Genomic DNA, 20,210 nt, shown 5'->3' on the forward strand with positions numbered 1-20,210 from the left:
TGACATGACCCCACCTTTACTGAGCATGCATCTGTCTTACACCCTGTCCAATCACTTCCCCCAGCAATGTGTGAGGAATAGATCCCTGCCTCCCTGGAGAGTGTAAAGCTTTAGCTTTCTGGCAAAGCTGCCCAAATGACATGCCTATCATATTTGGCCTTCGCCTTTGCCCCTTTCCTATTATTATTAATAACGAGGTTAATTACAACAGTATCAGCTGCACAATTATATCTTCCCACCAACAATGTGTAAGTGTTCCAAATTTGTCATATTCTTGCCAACACATGTCTAGTTGAAAGACTTAAACAGAAGATATGAAGCTGTAAAACTCCTGGACTAAAACATAGGAAGAGCTTTATGACATTGTTCTTGGCAATGGTTTTATGTTACCAAAAGCACAGGCAACAAAAACAAAAATAAACAAGTGAGACTATGCGAAACTAAAATGCTTCTGCACAGTAAAGCAAGCAATCAACAGAGTGAAAGACAACCTACAGAACTGGAGAAAATATTTGAATGCCATATAACTAATAAGGAGCAAATCTCTAAAATATATTTAAAAAATACAGTAACAAAAAATATCAACCCTATAGGTTTTTAATCACTAGGGCTTTGAAGCTAGTTCTCATATTCCATGTGTCACAAAGTTTCTGAAGAAATCAGCTCATTCATTATTTATAAAGGACTTCTGTCAGTGAGGGCAGAAACCTTTGTCTGAGAGAGTTTTAGGAGACTTATCTTATTCTCATCTCCTCAATGTCCCCATGAACTCTTGTCCATGTATTTCTCCTTTTTTAGGGAATAATCCATTGGCCTTCAGCAAATGAATGCATTAAACAGATTCCTGATAATTTTCCAACTCCTAACCTATATTGCCATAGGTCAGGTTAAGCCCAGAGGACCCTGCTGATACATATACTCATATTCCCAAAGAGCTGTTAGAAATTAAATGAGGTCGTTTATGTAAATATGCCTAGCATTTTGGAATTCTCCAAAAATGATAATTTTAATAGAGGAGGCCAATGTGTTGTTTCCCTCCTGAAACATTTTTTTAAGATACAGAAGGCAAGTGACTGTGAAATGTTAAATAAAAAGGATAATATGGAATCAAAACATCCATTTTGATCAGTTCTGTTCTTGCTCTGAGCAAAATAAATAAATATTTAGCATGGCGATTTTAAGCTTGTAAAATGTCCTGAAAACATTTCTGCACTCATAGTGTTTGTATGAGTGTTGGAATCTCATTACCTTACTGCTCACGATTGGTAAAATCTAATACGTTTTACATTTCCACGCTTTTATTTGAAATTCTCAAGAGTTTTTATGTCCTGAGCATTTTTGTTTTGAAATAAAGAGCATTAGTTACACTCTGAATAGATTACAAAATCCAACTTGCAATACATCTATAATATATATTTGATGGTTCCATGCTAACTTCTTTTTCATCATCCTTGTGATGAGTGAAAATGACTAAATCATATATCCAAGATGACTTCAGCCTATTTCTTTGGCTGGAAGGGAAACAAACCAACCTGCCAGAGAATATCAATGTTTCTGTTATGTTATTATGATGGATGTTAATCCTGAGGCTTCCCAGAAGTTTCTCTAGTTTTTACAGGATCTTCTCTGAAATTCTGATTCATAAAGTTAACTCATTAATTTAATAACCTAGATTTTTAATTCAAATATTTCTTCTATCTCACAGGCTTTTAATTCTAAATTCTGGTTCATAATTAGTTACTAGTTTGCAAAGGAGAATGGTGGAAAACATGAATCATTTTATGCTACAAATGGATAATCACATGATATGCCATTTTCATCAAACTCTATTTTCTTATTTGAATGCACATAGAATAAGCGCCAAAAGGGTGTTGGGAACTGTAGAACATTGGATTCTCTGGCATGGCACTTTTTATGGCCTACTTGCATTGTTTCCTTTCTTAGTACTCTCAAATGTCAAGGGTATTTTGTTGATGATTATAAATTGTCTTGAGTCATACTATGTGACTCACAACAAAAAAGCAGCAATGACAAGAAAAGCCAAGGTCTCTCTTTATAAAAGCACTGCTTGGCCATGTTGAAAGCTTTGTGAATTTAGAATGAAGATGGCAATTGCACTATAATTCATAGCTCTGCCTGAAAGTGCCAAGGAGCCATATCTCTCAACAGTTTTGAAATTCTTCAGATGTAAAACTCAAGGTTACTGTTGAGCAAATTAAATTAATCAAAATACTTTGATTTCAAAGGGTATTAGATATCTATTTTGTAGTTTGATAGAAAGTCTACTTAATCACGTTAATGCCAGGCAGATTGGTAATGTGAAAACAGGAAAATGTAAGTGACTTTCACCTGTAGATAATAGTTTAGAAATAGAGGTCTTTGTGAAAAAGCCTAAGTACATTTTCATGAAAAAGGGAAGTTGCTCAGCTTCCCATTTCATTTCCCTTCTGCGTCCTGTTTATAAAAGAAAGAAAGAAGAAAAACATTGCAAATGATTAATGCTGATTAATAGCTTAGTTATTAATGTTACTTGAGATTGTACAGATGAATCTCTCTTTTGGAGGGAGAAATATTAGTTTATTTATGATTTTTCTAAAAAAATAGTCCTTTCCCCAATTATTTAGATACTTTTTTTTAAGAGAGGCAGAGCATATAAATGAAGGAGATATGTAATTTTCTTTTATTAAAAAAAGTCGGGGCCCTAGCCAGTTTGGCTCAGTGATTGGAGTGTGTGTCTGCGGACTGAAGGGTCCCAGATTTGATTCTGGTCAAGGGCACATACATTGGTTGCAGGCTCCATGCCTGGCTCTGGTCTGGGTGCTTGCTGGAGGGAGGCCACCAATCCATGTGTCTCTCTCATATTGATGTTTCTTTCTCTCAGTCTCTTCCCCTACCTTCCACTCTGTCTAGAAATCAATGGGAAAATATCCTCCAGTGAGAATTAACCACAACAAAAAAGTAGGGTACTGATAAATTACTAGGGACGATAGAGTGAAAGTTGATTACACAGAAAAATCAAGAGAACTGACTTCTGAGTTGCTTGCAGATAGATTTCCCAGCTTCTCCCCTGGAAAAGACTGACATGTGTCTGGAGTTTAACTTGAACTGCTGTCCAGCTGGCCTGCAGCTCTTTATGGCATGCAATTTGGTGACAAAGGGCTTCCTGCCGGGATACCTGATCCAAAAGTAAAGAGAAGTCAACAAAACAAGTAATTAAATAGGTATCATTTACACTGATTGTCCCTAAATTTAAAAGCAATGTTTACTGAATTAAAGCCAAAGTGGCGACAGTTGATTGCATGGTGTGCCAACATATTTTATGTAAATTTATTTTTTTAAATCATGCCTTTAACTAATTTGTAATTACATCTTGGTGTGCATTTAATCTCCTAAATCTTACATATTGCCAATGTGTCTTTGATTATATAAACATTAATTTGTAGTTTTAAGCCTCTTTTTTTTAGTAAATTTCATGTTCCCAAAAATTGTTTGAGGGTCAAATAATATACCTAGTGAACATCGGCAGTATCTAAGCAAACATACCATGCTGAATGTATTTATCCAAATAGTATTTTGCTAATGTACTTTGAGTGTGCTTCTTGACTTTCAGCTTTCTATCTTGGCTGCCCTCTAGTGAAATACCCAGTAATGAAGACAGTGACTTGTTATACCCTTTCTTCATGCTGATGGAACCTTTTATTCTGTACATTGTCACCCTGTGATTGTCAATTTTTTTATTTATATAATCTGCATTATACTTGGGCTTGTTGGCCATAATTAGTCAGGGAGATTTGAAAAAGCAGAGAGACCAATCTGGAGAAACTTCTTGCTTTGATTTCCTTTTGCTAACTGCAAAAAATAGCATTTCAGAACCTCACTAGGAAGAAACATTGTGATTCAGAAGTTGAGAGTTTTGGGATTTAGTGTTTCCATACTATGGATGCTTCTCGTGTTTATCATCATATTTATTGAATATTCACAATTTAAAAATATGTAGTATACTAACTTAATGTTACTAAATAAATACAGGGTATGCATTTCCTCTGGAGGAAATTATGTAAGCTGCGGTGTTAGATAGACTTAGATTCAAATTCTATTTTGCTATTCCCTATGTAACTCTGAGAAATTGGCTTACCTTCCTGAACCTTTGTTTCCTTACCTATAAACTGTAATAATATACATCTCCTTAATATTTGAGGTGAGCAATTCATGAGGTAGTATGCTTCCACATTAAATTATCAATAAATGGATATTATTTTCATTATTATTATTCATACTTTGTTTTACAAAAGATGACTCTACAAAGATCAAATTCAGTGCAATTCTTTTCAGTATTTATGTGAGCATATAGATGTTTTATGTATATGTTGTATCATGCTTTTCTTTACTAGGAAGAAAAATGGGTGCTGGTAATCTTAGGTTCTCTGTTCTCTTTACACTACAAAACACATTTCTTAAGAATTTCACTTAAAGCTTGGGCTAAAAATATAAAGAAATCTTAAAGAATGGTATTAGACTGTTGTCTATTTTCTGTGTGTACAAATATACTCATCAATTATGGAGGTATGTATGTATAGAGAGAGAGTGAGAGAGTGGCTGTTTGAAGAATCCTTTTGTGTTTGCTAAAAAAATATTTTGAAGAACATGTCCTTCAAGCTTTGGTTATAGGAAGAAGTTTCTGTCTCAAAGCAAAAGTCTCATTTATTCTTTTCATCAGACAAGGAGAATAATGCCACGACCATAGTTTCCTTCTCTCACAGTCTGTCAGGAAGCTCATGGCTGAATTTTCAATGCTTAATCACATAATTGCAGGTTCTTAACATATATCCTTTTTCTCCTGATAAGGTTTTTTAAACAATTATTGTGTTTGAAATATTTATTTTAACAGAGCTCTTTCATACATGTTTTGTAGTTTCCTCTAGGAATGGAATCATTTTCTTAAAACAATGATGCTTATTTAGAGCTTTAAAATCTCCATCAGAGCTTTTCAAATACAACATTTTGATATCCCTACACACAATCCAGTAACAAATCAATGACTCGTCAATTAAAAGTCAGTGGATGGCCATGCAAACATCAGTGAACTGTTGTTAAAAGTTTTAAGTCATTGGAATTTGTAAAACTGATGTTTGTCACAAATAAATATATATTATACACATAGAGATCCAGCAATCCAGTAACATCCTTTTACATAATTTGTCAGTTTTAGATACTAGAGTTCCAAGAGTTATTTGAACAAAGATTAAAAAAAAAAGTTAAAATAAGCAACTTGCAATTGAGCAATTGTCTTAAATGTATGAAAATTTGAGTTTAAGTCTTTAGTGACTAAACTAACTTATAAGAAACAAAATCTACGAAGCAAATCTATATTTATTGTATGAATTCTGTGTAATTAATCACATGGTTGTCCAGCCTACTTTATTTTGTTTATACATGATTAGTTTGACTTTAGTTTAGAAATTATAAGGACCCAGAATTTTTATGGAGGATAGATCTAAGTCCTTTTCATGAATTCCTGGGGAAACTAGACTTTCTCATCATGGCATCATCAACAACAAAGTAACTGGTGGCAACAGGCAGAATTTGGTGTACTTACCCCTTAAAGTGCTTGGTTTTCTGGTTCTACCATGTCAGTCTTTTCCAATACCTTTGACATCAAGAATGGCCTCTATCTGGGAATGGTGTTCTATTTGACCTAAAGTGTAAGTTTAGAGGAATCACAGGATCGATCAACAGTTTGAATGTAAGTGGGTAACTACCTGCATGTTCAGGTCATGAAAGTCGACATAGGTGATCTGTGAGAAGACAGCCATGTTTCTCTATTATTAGTTTTAGCAAAGCATCCCAAAATAATAAACTGCTGCTGAATTATCAGTGCACCTGTTTTGATGATTCCTTAGTGGATTACAAAATGAGAGTTAAAAGAACAAGACCAGGTAATTATCTGTGTGAAACTGGAAATGCCATTTCCACATACAATGCATTTGACCAGAGATTTACTTCCACTTTGAGGAACAAATGCTCCTTGGCCTTTCGGGTGGTTTTTAAAAGACTAGAGCAGTTTGTGATTTGATTTCATTTGAGATCATTGTCCAGATTTAATTTCAAAGCTAGTAATTAATGCATCCTCCATCTCCAGAAAAAAATTCCCACAACAATAATTTTAAACTTGTCAGAAATCCTATAAAATATTTTTAAATTATGTAATAATATCTTACAAATTTGGGTTGCTACATTTAGCACATGAAAGTACAGGATGCCCAGTACATTTGAATTTCAGATAAACAAATATCATTTCTATAAGTTTGGAACATCCTTTTACTAAAAAAAAATTACCGGAAATTAAAATTTAATTGGGTACTCTCTATTTTATTTGGCAACGCTATAGTATAAATACCAATATTTTCTCAAGCTCTTACATGAAAATTCTTAGCTGAAGCTTTCTTAAACTTTCTAAATTTTTTAAGACCTGATTTCTGCTTTGAGCAATCTCTAAGCAATTTTTAAACAAAACTAGGCCAATTCCATAACTGTGATTTTTGTACATGTACTTGATCTTGACAGAAAAGGACAGTACGTATAGTGATATTTATCAGCTTTGATTAAACAAATTTAGGTTTATCTTGTACTCTGAATATAATTTGAAAATTTTTGCTTTTTGAGTAAAATTTGAGTGGTAGCGTTTTTGATCTGCTTTCATTTCACTTATTTCTCTGGGGTGTTTGTAGAGCTGCTATATTTTTACTAAACAAGTAATCCATAAAAGTAACCAAAATCCACAGCAGAGTGGAGGAAAGGACACAGCCTTCTCATTTTGTGGAGAGGAAATTGTGTTTGCAGAGGTTAATTAGCTGCTAATATATTCTCTTCAGACTTCTCACCTGGCTATTGACTTTGAAATTTCTTGAGTCCTTAAATGTAAAATATTTTTCATACTGAGTTTCTCATGCACTAGGAAAGAAGTCAGTGTGATCAAAAGATGAATACACTGATGTGTTCCTTTGTTCAGTAACACATCTGGAAGCACAGTTTAAAATGTAGACAACTCTCTAATTGTCTCGGCTTCTCTGCAATATTTATGCTCTCCACTGAAGTAACCCCTTGTGATTAGAATAACTTCATTTAAGCAAGTCCTTTAGTTGGTCAGTTAATATGTTATCTCAATTTCTTATTTAAAACTACTTAAATTTTATTATTTATACTTAACCAAAATAAATATCTTTTTTACTTTTTATTCAATGTTTCAACCTTTTCTTATTCTATTTGTATAATTATATTACTGAAACAAGTATCTAAGTAATTGTATATTAAACTGTAAACTTCATTAAAATTGTGTAAAACAGTTATAAGGTAATTTATATGCTATATAATATTAGTATTTGTTATATATATATCTTTAAAATTTACAAAGTTGTTTCAGATAAATTATAGCATTAAATTATCACTGCAACCCTTTGAAGTTGGAATTCTTTGTCCAATTGATAAATGAGAAGACAAAACAATTTTGAATAGGTTAATTTGTTTGCTTGCTAACACAGGCTAAGAATTGCACCAAAGAATAAAATTCAGATTTTTTAATTTGTCATTTAGTGCATTTGTATTGCATCATGCTGCCTCTGCGTGGTACAACTTTGTGTATAATATTTAGAAAAAATATAAAGGTTTTATTTAATGCTCCCAAGAAAAATGTATATTTTTTTCTAAATAATTATACATTATGAAAATTAAAATGAATAATTTGTAAAAGTATGCCTGAAGAATTAAGCATGGTCCACAGAGTTCCTTTTCCCTGTCCTTCCTTTTTAAAAATTTGAGTGAAAGATGAAATGCAGTATACAACTGAACTAGGACTATGTTGAGAGTCTTGGATTCCTTGAGAACTTTTTTGAATTGTGGCATCTATAATAATTAACACTTTAACAATTATGCATGTTTTAATTAGAGTCAAGTTATATCTGAATCAGTGAACAATTTGAATTAGAAGCTCTTTGAAATACAACTTAATTAAATATAATTCCTAAAACTAAGCTAATGAAGTTCAAGCTATTAGGAATTTTTATTTGTTTTCAAAGCATTTATATATTATTCAAATGGAATGTCATGCTTTTTAAATTTTCAGAATTTATTTCATTTATTTTCTTCTGCAGTAGCCTTTTTTTTCTTTGTACTGTTAGTAAAATTATTTTTACAGAGAAGTGGAACAAATTTAAACTTTATCACCTGTAAAAAACACTCTGATTTCTATTAGTTTCAACACAAATGCATGGCATTTCATGATATTAATGAAAGATAGCAGTGGTTGATCTAGAGCAATTATTTTATGCCATAATGGAGAGACTGCCAGATTGGTATGAATAAAGGGGTTGATTTAATCTAATATGAGGTTTTTATTTCAACACAGGCATCCTCAGAAATACGGTTATTATGTTTCAGAGATAAATGGATATACTTTGACTTAACCTTTTAAGATATAAAGAAAAATAATGATGCAGAAGTTCTTACACTTTTACATGTTTCTACAGAGATATTTCAGAGAGATTTCAGCTAAAAAAAGAAAGAGAAAGCTTTCTCTTTACCTTTCAGAATTGAAAGATGTCTAAGTTCTATTGGGTGTTCACTTGAGAAGAGAAGTAATCACAGACTTATTGTGAAAAATAGAGGAACACAGCTACTAGGTCTTCTGTGATCTAAAGCAAAAACAATTACTCAGTGAAAACATAAAACTATATAGGTGGAAAGATTCTAGGCTATATTTGTCATATTTGTCAACTAACTCATCATTTTACAGATGAGGAATCAATGCCTAAAAAAAGTCACACTGCTAACTAGTCACTGCTTAAGCCAGGGGTGGTCAAACTTTTTGACTCGAGGGCCACAATGGGTTCTTAAAGTGGGCCGGAGGGCTGGAACAAAAGCATGGATGGAGTGTTTGTGTGAACTAATATAAATTCAAAGTAAACATCATTACATAAAAGGGTACGGTCTTTTTTTTTTTTTTTTTTTTTTTTTTTAGTTTTATTCATTTCAAACGGGCCAGATCCGGCCCACGGGCCGTAGTTTGCCCAGCTGGCTTAAGCACTTTAAAGTCATTTACTGATTTAACTATGCTCTCAGTAAATATCTCTAAAACACTCCCTATGTGTCTATAGTAGATGTTGTGGGCCCCCTGCCCACATCTTCTGAACACACACACACACACACACACACACACACACACACACACACTCCTCTAGCTTCCTACCCAAAGCATATGCATATCTCTGCTTGAGGGCTTTCTCTGGTGGCAGGAATATGTGGAAGTGAACACTCCATACACACACACACACACACACAGAGAGAGAGAGAGAGAGAGAGAGAGAGAGAGAGAGAGAGAGAGAGAGATTGATTATTTGGTTGCCTTCCCAATGTGTCCCAAACCTTTTGATGTACATGGCATGGCTTTCTGTAGCAGGCCCATGTTCCACTTGCAATAAGCCATGCTCTAGCCGGATGCATTTGTTTACTTGAGGTGAATGGTGAATGGACACATTTCCTAGACCTAGTCAGTATAAATTTAAAATTACAGTAATACATACAGAAAAATTTTCTGTGAAATTAATCTTTTCATCCAGACTTAATTTTAATGTGTCCACATAAGTAAAAACTAACTAATTTGTCAATTTTTTAACATATGCATTCTGAAAACCTACTTTATTGTATAACAGACTTTCAGCTTCAATGGATACCCCTTCATTCAAATTAGTTTGTTATATTGAGGTTTTACTGTAGTTATGTTCTCATCATGCCACCAACAAAAATTAAAGTTCAAGCAAATACTATTAACTGTTAGTAATAGGAATTAGAATGGAAAAGAGCATTGTGGGGAGTGTGGTATTTGTATTAGTGCTATCAGTTGTCAGAGTTAGAGACCACATTCTAACTAGCTTAAAAAATAATAAATTATTGGTTCTATAATTAAGAAGCATGGAGATGGAGGGAATCTCTGGCACATCAGCTTTTAAGCAGCTTATCTTTCACGACCATAACTACTCCTGGAAAATGGAATATTTTGGGGAAAGTTATAGAGAAAAGTTGTAAGTGGACAGATTCAGGCACCTGTAATGTCTGTCATTAGAGGAGTTGTGTTGTCAGCCAAACAGAATCACATCATTGGAAGAAACAGTTTTTCAGATAGTAGCATTTCCAAATAGAAGAAAATTAACCAAGCAAAGCAAATCCACATGTTTGCTTATCCTAGGTTTTACATTGTGAGCACTGCTGACTTACTCTGTATGAGGGCTTGCTGTGTCATTTTCTCCATCAGAATTCCACAGTTTGGGTGTTGAGATGGATAAGCAAACTTTTGGTTTACTAAGGTTGGGCAGGAGTTAGTGAGGACTGATGTGTGAGAAGTGGGTTTGGAAAGAGTGCAGAGAATCATGGAGAAGTTTGGAGCAACACGTGTAATGGACAGGATGCATATTGACCCATCACTTACCTCCCATTTACATTAGACTTCCTCAAAAATGTACCTCATCTAATTGATCCAATTAAAAATAATAACAGAAATTAATCATTTTATTTCTTCACTCTGGTACATGGAGTCTTTGAATAAATAACTAAATGAATTAAATAGACTCTCAGCATACTAACTGACCTAAGGAAATAAAACTTAATAATTTATTTGAATTCATATAAGTATCAGATAAAACTAACATAAATTCTATGGATAATACTGATTTTTCTTCTTCAATATATAAAATAATAGTTGATAACATATACATGTCACATATTGTGTGCCAGGCACTGTGCTAAACTTAATCAGTTGTGTTATTATCTCCTGGCACATAATATTCATGTAGGGTTGTCATATGACTTCAGTCCATTAATCTGGTAACATTAATCTCTAGTTTGTCTTGTGTCGGCCTTTCCTTTCCTTTTTATCTTTATAAACAATGTACTCATACATTCTAAACCTCACACAAATGTAATGACACACAAATATTTTTTTTTCTCAAAGACTATTGTCTTCAATTTACTTCATCTACTTTTAGCTATATTTGAAAACGTGCATTCCATTCACATTCTTCCTCCCATCTCACCCCTGCTCCCATGCATGCACACCCAGCCACACTCACACCCGCACAAGCACGCTCACACAAGTTCCTGAGTTCTTTTATTCACACAGGGCTGCAGTGCTGCTGTTTAGCTCATCCTGTGTACCGTGGTTTACTTGGGCACAGTCAAGAGCAGTGGTGTATGGTTACCAGGTCAAATTGGTACAAAGATATATTAACCACAACATTTGAGTTATAAGTGATTTGAGCTAAATTATGGGGCTCTTTGTTGGTAGGAATTATTAACATAACTCATTTATAGATAAGAGAATCCTAATGTTTATCTGATTGACTTCATATTTGGAACCTAAGGGTGATTAAAAATGACCACAATAATAATATTTAAACAAAATCTTTAGCAGACAATTCAGTTGCCTAAAATTTGTCAGGTGGTGGATCATTGTGCAGAGCCAAGGCTATTGCCAAGAAAAGAGCATTACTAAATTGGACGGGGCGTTAATCTCTATTTGAATTTTGAATGTGTCATATATTTCGGATGTTGGCTATAAAATCCTAATTTTCTGTTCCAATATGTAAATCATATTTCTGGCAGCATCTTACTTCCATGTAGAAGCTTTGTACTTATGCTTCAAATTTTTAACATCAACTATTCATCAGAGGCCAACTTTTATAGGCAAGTGGCATGCAAGGGACTGTCACTCAGAGTGCCATTTTAAAGATGGAATGGTCTATTTTGCCCAGATTTAATTTTTGACTCCCAGTAGACGCTGGGAAACTAAAGTAATTTATCTCTCAACTTGCTAGGGGATGTTTTAAATTTCAGTAAGCAGCAGTATTATATTAGCATAGACTATTTGGGTAAATTTGTTTGAAGGAGATAATAAATAACTAAACTACTTGGTTAAAATCAGAAATGAAACAATTTGTTCTTGTCATCTGGTGGTGCTTAAATTATGACAAATAGCTCTCCAAAGGTCTAACCCATCTACAAATCTCCTTTGAGGCCATTGCTAGCTTTATCCTATCATAAGGCATGGAATACACTGAAATCCACTGAAAACTTTTGTGTTTGAGTTAGAAATAACTTCCAAGGTCATGTTTAATAATTTGCATAAAAAACATTTAGCCAGAATTATGTTAAAGAAGATAACTCAATTTTATAATATTTGCCTGTGCTAATTAGTTGCTATGCTGATTAGTTGAAATATTAGAAGATACTGATATACCTATGTACTTTCTGGAGAAGGGACTGAGGGAATTTTGAGTAATAGGATAGATAAATGATTAAGAAACACACACATGCACATTTGCAAATACACATACTTGATCTGAACCAAATGGGGAAACTTTTACAACAATCTGAATTTCTTAATTTTCACCTATTTTGAAACCTAGGACAGTTGATTTATGTGGTCATGTCATCCAATGACAAATAAGAGTTATTCTTCAATTTCAGCTACCTCAAAGTCTTGCCACATGTGAGTTGTGATGCGAGAACTTGCTCCTTATGGTTGGAAGGGAGTCTTCATCTTTGTTTTCTAAATGAAGCACAGAGTGAAGTCGCCCAAGTTGTAGAATAGTTGGGGACTGTCTCCCTCTGTTGGTCAAAAGATCCCAAAGTCTCTATAGGGTAAAGGGAGAAGGAATGCAGCTCATTCTTTTGGCTCTTCTTTAATTATACCCCCTCAGGACATACAGCTGTCTTTACACTGTTTCTTAATTTTGTTTTAGCACGGAATTCATTTTAAAAATATTTTTATTTATTTCAGAGAGGAAAAGAAAGGGAGAGTGAGAAACATCAATGATGAGAAAGAATCAACAACAGTTGCCTCCTACATGCCCCACACTGGGGATGGGTTGCACGTGCCCTAATATCCCGGTTCATAGGTCAACACTCAACGGCTGAGACACACCAGCCAGACACACAGAGTTTGTTTTAGCTAAAATCCATCCCTCTAAAAACATCGGGACATAGAAACAGTGCTGGCTCAGTGTGAATTGTCCAATATTCCTGAAAGTTGTCCTTTATCCCAACCTGGTTAAGATTGGTTCTGGATATATTTTGGTGCTTACATGATTTGAGTCATTTGATTTTATACTTATTTAGTTTAACGAAGATTCACATTCTTTCTTTTTCATGTTAACAAGTAATTTAAAATACTTGTATTGAAAATCGTCTAAACAAATGTAAATGGAACTACATCTATGTCTTGTTTCATTGGAAGCAATTTAGTTTTTAAAAATTATTGTTATTTAGATTTTGAAATATTATTTGTAATATTAATTGTAGTAACACATTGACCTTACATTTATATGTTTTTCCAATGTTGATTTTTTTGTATTTTCTTTTTCTTTTTTGATTTTTCAATTATAGTTTACATTCATTATTACTTTGTATTAGTTCCAGGTGTACAGCTCAGTGGTTAGACAATTATATACTTTACCAAAGTGTTCTGTTCCCCTGATATTTCCAGCTGCCACCTGACACCATATGTAATTATAACAATATTATTCACTGTATTCATTATGCTATACTTTATATCCTCATGACTATTTTATAACTACCAATTTGTACTTTGTAATCCCTTTATCAATCAAAACCTCTCTCGTTTGGCAATCATCAGTCTGTTCTCTGTATGTATGGGTTTCTTTTGGTGTGTTTGTTTCTCCTTTAAATTCCATGTATACGTGAAATTATATGGTATTTGTCTTTCTTGAACTGACTTATTTCACTTAGCATAATAGCCTCCAGGTTCATCCATGTTGTTGCAAATGGTAAGATTTCATTCTTTCTTTTGGCTTAGTAACATTCCTTTATCTATATGTACCAGAGGTTTTTTATCTACTTATCTACTAATGGACACTTAGGCTGCCGACAAATCTTGACTATTGTAAACAATGCTGCAATGAGCATAGGGGAGCATATATTATTTTGAATTAGTGTTTGGATTTCTCCAGATATATACCCAGAAGTAGAATTGCTGGGTCATAAGGCAGTTCCATTTTTAGTTTTTTTGCAGTAACTCAATATTGTTTTTTCATAGTGGCTGCACCAATCTGCATTGCCATCAACAGAAGCTGCACACATCTTAATGTATATTCTTATATACAGAGCTAATATATATTTTTATATAGCAAAAGAGATAGTTATAAATGAAATTGATTTATAACTTCACAGTTTCACCAAATCATGTTTTTTTTTTCCTCAAGCTTACATTTAAATTTTTTACTGAGCCAAATAATTCTGATACTATAAGCCACACTAAAACAAATCACTGCAGTTTTCCATAAGAAAGTATGATTAATTGAGACTGGAAACTATTTTTATGTAGAAAAAATTTATATAGCCAAAACCGGTTTGGCTCAGTGGATAGAGCGTCAGCCTGCGGACTGAAAGGTCCCAGGTTCGATTCCGGTCAAGGGCATGTACCTGGGTTGCAGGCACATACCCAGTGGGGGATGTGCAGGAGGCAGCTGATCGATGTTTCTCTCCCATCGATGTTTCTGACTCTCTATCTCTCTCCCTTCCTCTCTGTAAAAAATCAATAAAACATAAAAAAAATTATATAAATTCAGTGCCCTGTGAATGTTTAAATTTTATAGTCCACCTGCCATGTAGGTGGAATGGGGTGACAAATTAAATGCACCATTATCTTTTCTCCAAATTGTTACATGGATTATCCTTGCTAACATTGATCAGTGGCGCTTTTCTTTTAGGTAAAATAAAGGACTAATGAAATGTGCATGATATCCATGCAAGTTTTGAGGTTTGGGAAAGGAAAGTGTATTTATAAAAAATGTTTCTAGGCCAAAAGCAATGTCACATTTATTGGAGAAGAAATTTTGTTGTAATGCAGTGGAAGTGACACTATTGCTTTCCTTCACATTTATATTTTGACCATGTAAGAAATTGACCTTGTATAAAAAAAGAGAGCTTTTTAAAAACAGAAATGTGCCCTAGCTGGTTTAGTTCAGCGGACAGAGGGTCGGCCTACGGATTGAAGGGTCCCTGCTTCGATTCCAGCCAAGGGCACATGCCTGGGTTGCGGGCTCAATCCCCAGTAGGGGGGCGTGCAGGAGGCAGCCAATCAATGATTCTCTCTCATTATTGATGTTTCTATCTCTCTCCCTTTCTCTCTGAAATCAATAAAAAAATAAATAAATAAAATAAAAGTAGAAATACAAATTACCCATTTTAGAAGGGGTATAAATATTTGACGTGTAGTATTATTTTGTGATTAATGTGTTTTTCATAGTTCACATAAAAGAAAAAAAGCCAGTTTTTTGAATTACATGTATTTCAAAGTCCCGAAAGACTTGTACAAATGTATGAAATTTAAATAAACTTGGCAATATACATTTTTCAATAACAGTTTTAGAAGCAGTACAGAGGTTCTTAAAGAAGAGGTAATAGGGTTTTGTATAAAATATAGCACAGTAAAAGAGGGAATGGCATTTGGAAATTCTCAAACCCAGTTTTCTGTATGTTAGTTTTTATTTTAATTTCCAGCACAGTTTATCTAAATACAATCAAAATACTTAGTTTGAGTGAAAACTAGCATTTCTTTATCATACTTAACCCTCCTCTGGGACTGTAGTTGATATACTGAATCTCAAGTTTAAGGATTAAATTATCTTTATTTGTTATATGTGACGATGTGTGACACATAAGGAAAAAGCTTGCTAATAAATTTAGTCCTTTAATTCAAGTACCATGTACCAAGTGTAGTCCTAGACACAAGTGGCTTTATATAATTAATCTGTATCCATTATTTTACCGAAAGTATAAGGGTAGGTATGTTTGCTTATATTGTGTCTCCCTTGGCAGAGCAGTATGTACATATGGGTATATAAAGAATGTTGAAAATGATGATACTGAACTGCATGAAATTTAATACAGTTTCAACACAGTTCAATTTTGAAATATAAGGAAGCAGTTGGAAGAAATAAAATCTAAAATGAAGATAAACTTATTCGGTACTTTAATTTTTGATGGACTCCACATTTTAAATTGAAAATTGTCTCCCAAGTATAAGTTACAGGGTTGCATGAGGGATCAATAAGCTAGTAATTAGATTTGGGTCTCAGGTGAATTCAGATGGTAATGATGAGTTCTGATTTTGTATTTTAACTTTGCTTCAAAACTAATGCTATAAGAAATGTTTCAGGAATTAGAACTTGCATGCATGGTAAAAATCTCTAGTTACTTAATTATTTTAAAAATCATTTAATGGTAAGTTAAAAGGTGTTATTGACTCTATATGAAATACATTTGAACTCCTGGGTTTCATTCAGTGTTATGAATCATGATTTCATGTATTTGTCTATATAGGGTTTGGTTTGGTTGTTTGGTCTTCAGAGACACCTATATTTTATGGTATGTTTCTTACATAAAAAGGAGGCAGGTTCTGTGACAAATAAATCTGGGAAACAAAACAAGATCTACTTTCCTCTTGGACATTTATAATATACATACATGCATACACTGAGGCTCTGTGAGGTCCTGCTGAAAAGAGACAATTCTGTCTATTTTTATTCTAACGTCATGACCATAGAATACTTTTGCCTATGTAACATTTATTATGGCTTGAAGAGCTAGAATTTTTTTTTGGGGGGGAGGGGGCATATTTTAAGAAATATTAATCTAGTCTATTTTTTCCAAGTAATTTCCTTCAAATATTTTTTGTACATTGTGTTTTCTTTTAATGGAATTTTATAGTGTCCATATTTGTAATTAAGAGGTACAGAAAAAAGCAATTTTTATATAGTACTCATTTTACTACTGGAGACAAACAGAAAATGGACTGTATTTTCGATCACTTCAGGAGAGGAAAGGAAATAGAAATGGATTATTTTTAAATTGCATGGTTCTAGCCTCTAAGACTCAAAGAAATGTCCAAAATTATAAGACAAAATTTATTCTTGAGGAGCCAACACACTTATTCACCACTTTGGTAGAAATGGAAAATATCAGTGTGTTAGATAAATACGTATTTTTTTAAAGTCATAGTTTTAGCAAACAATTAAGCAACTTGTATTACATTTTTCTTCAATTATCTTATCATTTGTGGTTTAGGCTGTGTGTGTGTGTGTGTATGTGTGTGTGTGTGTGTGTGTGTGATATTTATCTGCATTATTAAATTTTTATTTTTTCTTGACAAATTGTTCTCAGACTTACACTGAGATATTTTCCCTCAATGCAAAATGTCCTTTTCCAATCTCACTGATATAGTGTTTTAATATGTTCTTAGAAAATATTGGCTAATATTTATGGATCTTTGTGGAATATATTCTGAAAGGAATATTATGGGGGGTTTAATAATTAAAGTATAAATCAAATGTATTTAGTGTTTCATCCTGTATATTTTTTTTTACTCAAATTAATAAAGCATTCATTTTTATATTTTTTATAGAGTAATGAAGTTGTCTACTACAATGCAAAGGACGATCTGGATGTGAGTATTAACATTTTACATTAAATTCCAAGGTGAACTTAGTTATACTGGGATGACTGATTTTTTAGAACAAGTTGACTTAGCAGGTTTAGTATTTCAGAAAATGCTCCATAGCAGAAGAAAAATGCCAATTAGACACAACAAGGTAATGATGGAATTTAGTGCTTATGTGATCGTTAACAACTTATTGTTGGTATCTTCCTAAGAAGAAATGCCATATGTTTCTCTGATCTGAACTCACACTGTACCCTGTTCAGACCTCGGTTCACTGCACTGACTTAAATTCTCTATACTCCATTAGCACTGTTGACAGAGATTGGGTCCCATCCATCTCTATATCCTGGCTCCTGTCACCACGGTCACTAGGCATGTCTACTCTGGCCTTAACTGCATACACCAGGAAAAGCCATTTACTTCAACTATAGTGTTAATGACATTCTGGAAGCTGAGCAACCACTAGCCTGCCTGTTCAATCTTTGAAGCATATTATGTGCTTAATATGCCTTTTAAATAAATATCTCTAAGGTACATGTTCAAATGACTTCAGAACATGATTATTTTAGCTCAAATAAGTTACTTATAATAATGAACAGATCAGGACAGATTAGGGACACACTGGGACAGATTAGGGACCCATTTTCATTACTTAGATATGGTATAAACATTTATAAAATTATATGCCAAAATTTACACGTAAGTCTTAAATTCTATTGTAGTTGATTTTTGTTATCAGAAAAAATATTTATATACACTTATTTTTTATCCAATGTTTTTTGAGGGCCTCCTATAATTTAGGTATTCTTCTAAGAGCTTGGAGTATATTAAAGAAAAGATTAAATAAGTATACTATAATTATTGTTTGTTCTCAGACTTTTTTATCTGAATCAAAAATATATTATATTATATATATAGTTATTATAAGTGAACCTATTGAATTTGTCCTCCTTTTGACTTTTCCCATGCAAAAATGTCTCTAGTATTACTGTGGGTTATAATTATGCCTAGAACCAGGATACATTCTCTTCTTTAGGTCATGAGTTGAGCTATAGCAAATTAAATAAAAGTCTCTTAATAGGAATTGATATCAACTATATTTGATATCAACTTTTAAATTTAAAACTTATAAGTGATGGTTATCACTTAGAGAAATTATTTTTCATTTGTTTATATATATAAACGGCTGTTTCAGAATAAGTGGTTAAGAGTGTTGTGTAGTGGAAAGAGCATTACAAAGGAATCAGAGACTTTCATGCCCCATCCAGCCCTAAAAATGTAGTCTCTCACAGGGCATTAAAACTATCTAAATTCAAACTGTTTCCCCACATTCTACAGCTGACTATGTGATCCATAAATTATTTCCAGTTCTGTGTAGTCTTAGAATCCTGCTAAAATAGTCAAGTTTGCTGGATTTAGGCTGTTTCATGTAAAATTTTTGAGAATTTATAAAGAACTATAAGATTGTTTCATACTTCATTAAAACTTTTTATGGAGACGTTCAAAGGGCTTTAATATTAGTCTTGTAAACCCTTAAACATTGAATAAAAATGAACCATATTTTATGATTAGCCTCTGGGTTTGGCTGTTACGGAGAAACCTAAAGTAATAGTGGTGAAAACAAGACAAAAGTTTATTCTTCTTTCATGTACCATTCTGTGTACAGGGCCTAACATGGTAACTCAATCATCCAAGGCCCAGGGTCCTTCTTATGTTTTCTCTTCTCAATATACTTTTTCATGTTGTGGCCCAAGCATGATGCTTCAATATTCACAATGGTTTTTGCATTCTAGATAACTGGAAGGAGACAAATGGCAATGGAGGGCATGCTCTTTGCCTTTAAGGGCATGTTCAGGTGCATACATCACTTCTATCTGCACCATGGTCCACAACTTAGTGACTCGTTTTGCCTATTTGCAGTAGAATATGGAATATAATCCACCCCTATCAGATAGGCATCTACCCAAATAAAAATATGGGGTTCTATTACTAAAGAGAGAATAGGGAGAATACTAACTAGGAGATAATTAGTTTCTATGAATATCTTCAAATTACTCTTCTGACATATTAAAGTTAATGCCCAAAGTCTACCCAATCTTAGTGACGTATGTTATCTAATATAGTAAAATTCTTCAACTTGGCACTGAGGAAAAATTATTTTTACAGCAAAATGTTTATAAATTATGTGATATATTTTTTCTTAATGTTTTGATTACTATGATCAAATTGTTTTCTGCAATAGAAATATTTACAATTTTACAGTGAAAGGAAGTTAAGACATCTAAGTAAATGTGACACTTTGATATTCTACTTTAGAATTTTCAGTGGTTATAATTTTCTTAAAGACTTGCTTATCTGATGAAGTCACATTTCAGTGGATGATGAAATTTACTCACCCTAGCCAAAAGTTTTGCAATATAGGTTGATTTAATTGACTGCCATACTCAAAACTTTATACATGTTGTGCTTGATTATTTTATATATCGAATTCTCACAAATCATAATGCGATCTCATTGTTCTGATTTGAATTGGCTTATTATCACTGTTCTTTTAGGTCAGGGGTCCTCAAACTATGGCCCGTGGGCCACATGCAAATACAAATATTGTATATGTTCCCGTTTTGTTTTTTACTTCAAAATAAGATATGTGCAGTGTGCATAGGAATTTGTTCATAGTTTGTTTTTTTTTTAACTGTAGTCCGGC

At 33.2% G+C, this 20,210-nt stretch overlaps 1 protein-coding gene across 7 annotated transcripts in view; it reads left to right on the forward strand.

Moving 5' to 3' along the window:
* CACNA2D1 (calcium voltage-gated channel auxiliary subunit alpha2delta 1) overlaps window positions 1-20,210 on the forward strand; it is a 391,747-nt gene that overhangs the window by 220,576 nt on the left and 150,961 nt on the right. For all 7 annotated transcript variants that reach the window (XM_036328345.1, XM_036328344.1, XM_036328339.1 and 4 more), the window contains exon 5: window positions 17,471-17,512. In XM_036328345.1, coding sequence (XP_036184238.1) covers window positions 17,471-17,512 — 42 coding nt within the window. The remainder of the gene's footprint in view (window positions 1-17,470; window positions 17,513-20,210) is intronic.

The sequence above is a fragment of the Myotis myotis genome, unplaced genomic scaffold, assembly GCF_014108235.1.
Source record: "Myotis myotis isolate mMyoMyo1 unplaced genomic scaffold, mMyoMyo1.p scaffold_m19_p_11, whole genome shotgun sequence".
NCBI lineage: Eukaryota > Metazoa > Chordata > Mammalia > Chiroptera > Vespertilionidae > Myotis > Myotis myotis.